We start from the raw sequence: 8,273 nt of genomic DNA on the forward strand, positions 1-8,273 counted from the left end.
ATTTAATTTTGATTGCTCTGCATCATTGAACAAGAGGACAGTCTTATTCTGAATATCAAACTGTGAAATAATCCCTTGTCTATGACAATAGCTTTACAAGCTGTTTTCTCACTGACAACAGGAAATGATAAGGTGGTAAAACAGTTGCACAAGCCAGACCAGGGCCAAGTCAAGTCCAGAAGTTCACCAGCAGCCTTGTGGGCCTGTGGCCAACCTCAAGTGAAGGTGAATGTGTTAACCGACACAATGTCACGGGACAAAGCGCCTATAGCTACAGTAAGTACAGTACAAGAGATCCCTTATCGGCCCTCATCTTAGGCCTAATGGTGGCACTTCTGGTCCTGCAGGCTGAGCTACAGTTACAGCATTTCAACCAGATCTCAGGCGCAGATACCGAATGTTTACGGCACAGACCAGTCAAATGTAGCCTGAAGTCTGGAAGGGAAAGCCCACAGGAAGTTTTCGTGTAGCCTATTGCGCTAAGCAGATAGAAATCCTTCCGTAATGAACTGACCGGGAACGCTCGCTACCGCTTAAACGTTACCACTAGCGAATACGATCTGAACTGTCTGGACTGGACCGACAAAACAGTCGGAGAGCCTTTAGACATTGAACCTGTTTTTCTCGGTGTCACCGTGTCCACCTTCCTAGCGGCATTTGTGGGATTTGCTTAGTGTCAGCATCAGTGGCGGTTTTGGAATCACACCTGCTTTTGCGCTCATGTTGTGGCAGCGTGGAGTCAGAAATCCGTTAGGCTAGTGTGAAGATCCAGCCCCTCCCTCGCTCAGAAAACAGCTTTCTTTTCATCATGGCTCCTTCGATGGACAGGCAAGGATACTGGGGGAAGCCAACATCTACACTCGATTGGTGTGAGGAGAACTATGTCGTGTCATTCTACATTGCAGAATTCTGTAAGTAGCCTACATACGCTTGACACGGACGTTTCAGAAAAACAGCTTCGAGCGCGTTTTAGTATTTCTAAAATAGGTCCTACACGGACGTGTTGCCGTACTTCAGGCCATGTCTTCTGACGAATCTCAGAGCTGTCACATTGAAAACACCTTTCACCCTTCTGAGGGCTTCGAGAACTGACTGAACGCCTCAAAATGCAGCGGAGGGTAGGCGCTAACATAAACAAAGGGAAGCAAGGGAAGCAAGCGTTCTTTTACAGTGAATTAGCTCCGAAGTTAACACCACTTATTCATGTGAAATTAGTACTCTCTGTCCCCTCTCTGTCTGCCTTTGCTCATCTTACTTTGCGTTTGGAACTTCTGTATTAATTTGCTCGCATTAGGCATGTTAGCCCCTCGGAAATCTAATATGTTCCTTTAGCATAGCTAGTCACTCCAGTAGTAGAATTGTAATTACACGATCATTAATAACAGAAGTATGAGAGCCTTAACTTGGATCACGTCAACGTCAGCGATAAAGGAATGGCAGCAGTAGTTTATCGTACATTACTACGAATTTATGTTGAATAATGTAGCCATAACGTTAACGTTACATTCAGGATACTGTATCCTGAGTTAACTGTTATTTGCTTAGGGTGACAACCAGACTCCTAAAGCGAGTTCCACCCTCAGCTGGTAGCCTAATGTCACATTATCCTGGAAACCATCAAAGGGAAGGTACACTGCAAAGTACTTTGCACACAGGGTGGCTGGACACTCCAAAACAAACACTTTGCTGCTGTAGCCGATTAGATATGGGAGGTGAAAAGTTACATGATTGGGAGGGTTAAGTTAGCGCACTCTTGAACACGTTCGACCTTGCTCCGGACGGATTTGTCCAGTTGTCAACCCACATGCAAACGAACTTTTGCGGCATTCACAGTGCCGTTTAATTTAACTCACATTATGAATAGACTGGAAGAAATCTGTTGCAAATTTAGGCTTTCCATGTGTTATAGAGAAGATCACATTGACCTTAACAGTAGCCTACATTACACTTTACAGTTGCCCATTTCAACATACTTGTGAGATCTACTCACTTAAAGGAGAATTCCGGTGTGAAATTGAGCTTAACTGTACCGAAACATGTTAAGGTGTACTCACACGTGTTTTAGACGCACTTTCACTCACCCCCAGCATTCCGAACTCCTCCGTTTTCAGCCTAGCTTACAGTAGGCTTGAATCTATTAGATTGGGCATTACGTAGCCTATGCAGCTAAATCGCTATTTTTAAACCATTAAAAAGGTTCCAAGTAACTCCACACTGCATTGGTAGACTTCTGAGGGTCCTGACATTTAAAACGAGATACTGAGAACTTTGGAAATGCACAGGAAGTTTATTAAAAAAAAGACTGTTTACAAGTAGTGCCTTCATAGAATCTCTCCGCTGGGCGCCATCTTGGAATCAAGTCGCGATAAGCCGACTGACGAGCACGAACGAACAGGAAGGACAGGGGAACATATTGCTAAAGTAATTCCATAGGAAATATATAGTTATACTGTCTACATGAGCATGATGAGTAACAAAGCTCAAAATGTTTGCAATATGTCCCCCTGTCTTTCCTGTTCGTTTGTGCTCGTCAGTCGACTTATCGCGACTTCACCACAAGATGGCGCCCAGCGGAGAGATTCTATGAAGGTACTGCTTGAATAAACAGTCTTTTTAAATAAACTTCCTGTGCACTTCCAAAGTTCTAAGTATCTCGTTTTAAATGTCAGGACCCTCAGAAGTCAACCAATGCAGTGTGGAGTTACTTGGAACCTTTTTAATGGTTTAAAAATAGCGATTTAGCTGCATAGGCTACGTAATGCCCAATCTAATAGATTCAAGCCTACTGTAAGCTAGGCTGAAAACGGAGGAGTTCGGAATGCTGGGGGTGAGTGAAAGTGCGTCTAAAACACGTGTGAGTACACCTTAACATGTTTCGGTACAGTTAAGCTCAATTTCACACCGGAATTCTCCTTTAAGCTTGTAGGCTAGTAATGTGTTTTTTTTATTTGTCACTGACATTTCTAAACAAGTATAGTGTAACACCTGAGAGGGAGGCAAAATATTAAATAGCAGCACTCAAAAAATAATCATGTATTTTTAATCATGTCCTGAATCCTATCTCCAACCGTTCTAAAGTGCATTTAGGCCTAGTTGTAACGGCATTTTATTTTTACATTTGTTGACAAAACCATGGAGATGGTGGTAAGAGGAATGTGCTGTGTTCATGAATGGTGGTGCTTGCTTTGAAAACAAAGAAAGCCATAACAAAACAACACAAAGCATAGCCAGCAGCTATACTGGTGTCAGATGTGTTGTACCGTCGGCCTTTGTGTGCGAGCACTCTCAGTTTTCAAAACCTCTGCGAGTACAATGGTTGACATGGCCCTCTGGCATCAATGGAGTCCATTGTTTGGGAGACGTGTTTCTTCTCTTTAATTCATAGCCACTGTAGTGGAAGGATGGACATTTTCTGACATGACCCAGTATTTCCAGTGTGAGCAACAGGGTGCTCCCTTCTTGTCCAGTGACCCTGTAACTATGACTACAGCATTCACCTCATGAAAGTTTAAACCAGGGTCCTCCTCACCAGTAGAGTGAGGGCCAGGCCCCAGTTTTGGTGTACTTAATGTGTAACTGACTGATAACAGCACTTTTGCTATCAGTATGTGGTTGAAGCATGTAGGCTAGGCCTACAGTATTTCTTCTCGTTATCATCAGCTTATGAGAAGCAAATGAAGTAATTGGATTACTTTTGCAAGAGCCCCGTAATAAAATATAAATTGTGCGACTGTTATACTGCTGAGGATATAACCTCATCATCCTTAGGTTTGATTTGTTCTGTTCCAGTGTCCTGATGAATCTGATGGTTTCTCTCCATGCAGGGAACACGGTCAGTAACCTGATGATGATCCTGCCTCCCATCTACGGAGCCTGGCACACACTCAGGAACGGCCTGGAGGTCCGCTATGTCTACTCTTTCCTGGGTCTGGCAGGTGAGCACACCTGTGCATTTATACTGTGTCCTGTAGCTGCACACCTGTGCATTTATACTGTGTCCTGTAGCTGCACACCTGTACACTGTGTCCTGTAGCTGCACACCTGTGCATTTATACTGTGTCCTGTAGCTGCACACCTGTGCACTGTGTCCTGTAGCTGCACACCTGTACACTGTGTCCTGTAGCTGCACACCTGTGCATTTATACTGTGTCCTGTAGCTGCACACCTGTACACTGTGTCCTGTAGCTGCACACCTGTGCACTGTGTCCTGTAGCTGCACACCTGTACACTGTGTCCTGTAGCTGCACACCTGTACACTGTGTCCTGTAGCTGCACACCTGTACAAACCCAGTGAATAGTGAACACACATTTACATACAAACCCAGTGAATAGTGAACACACACAAACCCAGTGAATAGTGAACACACATTTACATACAAACCCAGTGAATAGTGAACAGACATTTACATACAAACCCAGTGAATAGTGAACACACACAAACCCAGTGAATAGTGAACAGACATATACATACAAACCCAGTGAATAGTGAACACACATTACATCAGTGTCAGTTGTGTCGTGTGTGTTAAGTGTGTCAGTGGTGCCGTGTGTGTTAAGTGTGTCAGTGGTGTTAGGCCTGTTAAGGGTGTCATTGGTGTTAGGCATGTAAGGTGTGTTGTGTGTTAAGTGTGTCAGTGGTGTCGGCCGTGTTAAGTGTGTCAGTGGTGTCGGCCGTGTTAGGAAAGGAGCTCTCCTCGGAACAGCAGGCTCTTTGACAGACTCCTGAAGAGAGAGGGAGAGAGAGAGAGAGCAGACTCCTGAAGAGAGAGAGAGAGAGCAGACTCCTGAAGAGAGAGGGTCTGCGCTGATCTGGTAGCGTTTGGCTACTCGGCCCACCATCAGGGAACACTGTACTTGCACCATTTCAGTTTAAACTCTCGTGCATGTGCCGCAGAAACTCATAGAGTGTTAGAGATGGAGTCTTTAGAGCAGTCTCTATGTATTGTGTGTGGGTGTTACTGTAAGTGACTGTTTCTGGACATTTCCAGGTGAGAATTTTTGTTTGTTTATTTTTAAAAGACAGTTATTGGAGATATCCAGGCATATATTATTTATTTTTAAAACAGACGCAGTCCTTGGAGATGTCCACGGCTCCACGCATTATTTAATCTGTCTGTTAATTGACATTTCCAGGAATAGATGAGCATGTGCTGTAAGCCATGGACAAGACATCCGGTGACTTCAGTCTCTAACACCTCATACAGTGAATCTGGCTTTAGCATTGCAGTGAATCTGGCTTTAGCATTGCGTTTAAAGAGAAACTATGCAGGATTGGCGATTTCATCTCCGGTTTCGGTTTCGCTTTTCGTTTTCGCTCGTTTTATGCTTGCATATTTCTCTTCAGAGCTTCCCCTACAGCGTTAGCGTATATTTATAAATATATAGGCTATATATTTATAAATGGCAAACGTGGTTCTTCTTGTTCCTTATGCATCTCAGACTTCCAGATGTAAACAAGGAGTGATCGCCTCCTGCAGAAACTGCAAGGTTGCAATAGCGGATAAGGACACTGGGGGCGGGAGGAAATATTACTGTTTTCGATGAAACTAGTCAGTCAAGCAAAACAACGATTTCTAAGCGATTTTGTGACTATAAATACGTTGCATAGGGTCTCTTTAAGCTCTATATTCACCACGGTTCAGTCTCTAACACCTTATTCAGTGAATCTGGCTTTAGCATTGCGTTTTAGCTCTATATTCACCACGATTCAGTGATCTAGTGGCTACAGGGTTGGTGTGAACGGTCCTCTCTTGATCCAATGTGAATAATGTGCAGAACACATTCATTTGGCCTGTGTGTGTGGTGCACTGCACTAATCAGGTGTTATGTATTTGTGTGTTTGTGTGTGTTTGTGTTTGTGTGTTTGTTAGCGGTAGGCATTGGTTCCTGGTGCTTCCATATGACGCTGAAGTACGAAATGCAGGTCAGTCTCGCCCTTGCACTCTGAACTCTGAACTCTGAACTCTACACCCTCGCCCTTCCCTCCTCTCTGAACTCTGAACTCTGAACTCTGAACTCTACACCCTGCCCTTCCCTCCTCTCTAAACTCTGAACTCTGAACTCTACCCCCCGCCCTTCCCTCCTCTCTGAACTCTGAACTCTACGCTCTCGCCCTTCCCTCCTCTCTGAACTCTGAACTCTGAACTCTACGCTCTCGCCCTTCCCTCCTCTCTGAACTCTGAACTCTGAACTCTACACCCTCGCCCTTCCCTCCTCTCTGAACTCTGACCTCTGAACTCTACACCCTCGACCTTTCCTCCTGTCTGAACTCTGAACTCTGAACTCTGAACTCTACACCCTCGCCCTTTCCTCCTCTCTGAACTCTGAACTCTATGCCCACGCCCTTGAACTCTGAACTCTATGTCCTGTTTGTTGGTAAATAACCTGAATGTTCACATAAACATGCATTTGTTGTTCACTTTGCTCCTAACACATGGTGTTGTTGTCTTGCAGTTGCTGGATGAGTTGCCAATGATCTACAGCTGTTGTATCTTTGTATATTGTATGTAAGTGATCTGCAGCTGTTGTGTCTTTGTATATTGTATGTAAGTGATCTGCAGCTGTTGTGTCTTTGTATATTTAATGGAAGTGATCTAGAGCTGTTGTATGTAAGTGCTTCTCTCTCTGTGTGGCTGATGTCATTCTATGCCATTTGTACGTGCTGTTCTCGCTTGATGAAGCAGTGTGTCGCATTTTCACCAGCCCAACCATGAAGATAAAATTTAAGGAACATTGAAAGCACTACTTTCCTGTTTGTTCCATCACTATGTCATGTTGTGTTCCATCACTATGTCCTGTTGTGTTCCATCACTACTTCCTGTGTGTTCCATCACTATGTCCTGCGTGTTCCATCACTATGTCCTGTGTGTTCCATCTCTATGTCCTGTGTGTTCCATCACTATGTCCTGCATGTTCCATCATTATGTCCTGTGTGTTCCATCACTATGTCCTGCGTGTTCCATCACTATGTCCTGTTGTGTTCCATCACTATGTCCTGTTGTGTTCCATCACTATGTCCTGTGTGTTCCATCACCATGTCCTGTGTGTTCCATCACTATGTCCTGTGTGTTCCATCACCATGTCCTGTGTGTTCCATCACTATGTCCTGTTGTGTTCCATCACTATGTCCTGCGTGTTCCATCACTATGTCCTGTTGTGTTCCATCACTATGTCCTGTTGTGTTCCATCACCATGTCCTGTGTGTTCCAGTGAGTCCTATACATTGACTAAGCTGTGGTGGGCTGCAACAAGATCAGCACTGCGGGCCACACGATAATGCTCTATGTTAATATATTCTCTTAATGGGGTAATGATATAAAGGGCATAATCTTAGTTGTTCTCCTCTGAATTATAATCCCAGATATGAGTGCTTCAAGCAAGAAAATGCCATCAACTATCTCCCAATCAGCCTGTTGCTGCTGTTCAGTATTTCAGTAAGTTTGGTAAGTCCAGCCTCTTGTTGTTGTTGGAGCCTCATTAGATTCAAGTGTACTCTTTGGTTCTCCATACATATACATTCCTAACTCAGTTATATTTATGTTTAAACGCTTTTTAGGTTTACTTGCAATGGAAAGAGCCCATTTTTCATCAGGTAAGTGAAACATATTTTATACAGATTGTTATTAGTGTCATATCTCTTGGAAAGCGTGCATGACTAGAGCTCATCATTCAAAGGTGTAGGTGTGCACGAGTTCAGCTCTCACTAGAGGACGCTCTCACCATCATGGTGCACAAGTTCAGCTCTCACTAGAGGACGCTCTCACCATCATGCTGCACGAGTTCAGCTCTCACTAGAGGACGCTCTCACCATCATGCTGTAGGTGTGCACGAGTTCAGCTCTCACTAGAGGACGCTCTCACCATCATGGTGCACGAGTTCAGCTCTCACTAGAGGACGCTCTCACCATCATGCTGTAGGTGTGCACGAGTTCAGCTCTCACTAGAGGACGCTCTCACCATCATGCTGTAGGTGTGCACGAGTTCAGCTCTCACTAGAGGACGCTCTCACCATCATGGTGCACGAGTTCAGCTCTCACTAGAGGACGCTCTCACCATCATGCTGCACGAGTTCAGCTCTCACTAGAGGACGCTCTCACCATCATGGTGTAGGTGTGCACGAGTTCAGCTCTCACTAGAGGACGCTCTCACCATCATGGTGCACGAGTTCAGCTCTCACTAGAGGACGCTCTCACCATCATGCTGCACGAGTTCAGCTCTCACTAGAGGACGCTCTCACCATCATGCTGCACGAGTTCAGCTCTCACTAGAGGACGC

At 44.7% G+C, this 8,273-nt stretch overlaps 1 protein-coding gene across 1 annotated transcript in view; it reads left to right on the forward strand.

Moving 5' to 3' along the window:
* The first annotated feature begins 366 nt into the window (after positions 1-366).
* acer3 (alkaline ceramidase 3) overlaps positions 367-8,273 on the forward strand; it is a 22,606-nt gene continuing 14,699 nt past the window's right edge. Inside the window, exons 1-6 of the mRNA XM_062535884.1 lie at positions 367-911; positions 3,825-3,935; positions 5,871-5,923; positions 6,454-6,506; positions 7,361-7,442; positions 7,556-7,591. Of these exons, the coding sequence (XP_062391868.1) occupies positions 809-911; positions 3,825-3,935; positions 5,871-5,923; positions 6,454-6,506; positions 7,361-7,442; positions 7,556-7,591 (438 nt within the window). The 5' untranslated portion in view covers positions 367-808. The remainder of the gene's footprint in view (positions 912-3,824; positions 3,936-5,870; positions 5,924-6,453; positions 6,507-7,360; positions 7,443-7,555; positions 7,592-8,273) is intronic.

This window comes from Sardina pilchardus, chromosome 5 (genome assembly GCF_963854185.1).
Source record: "Sardina pilchardus chromosome 5, fSarPil1.1, whole genome shotgun sequence".
Classification (NCBI taxonomy): Eukaryota; Metazoa; Chordata; class Actinopteri; order Clupeiformes; family Clupeidae; genus Sardina; species Sardina pilchardus.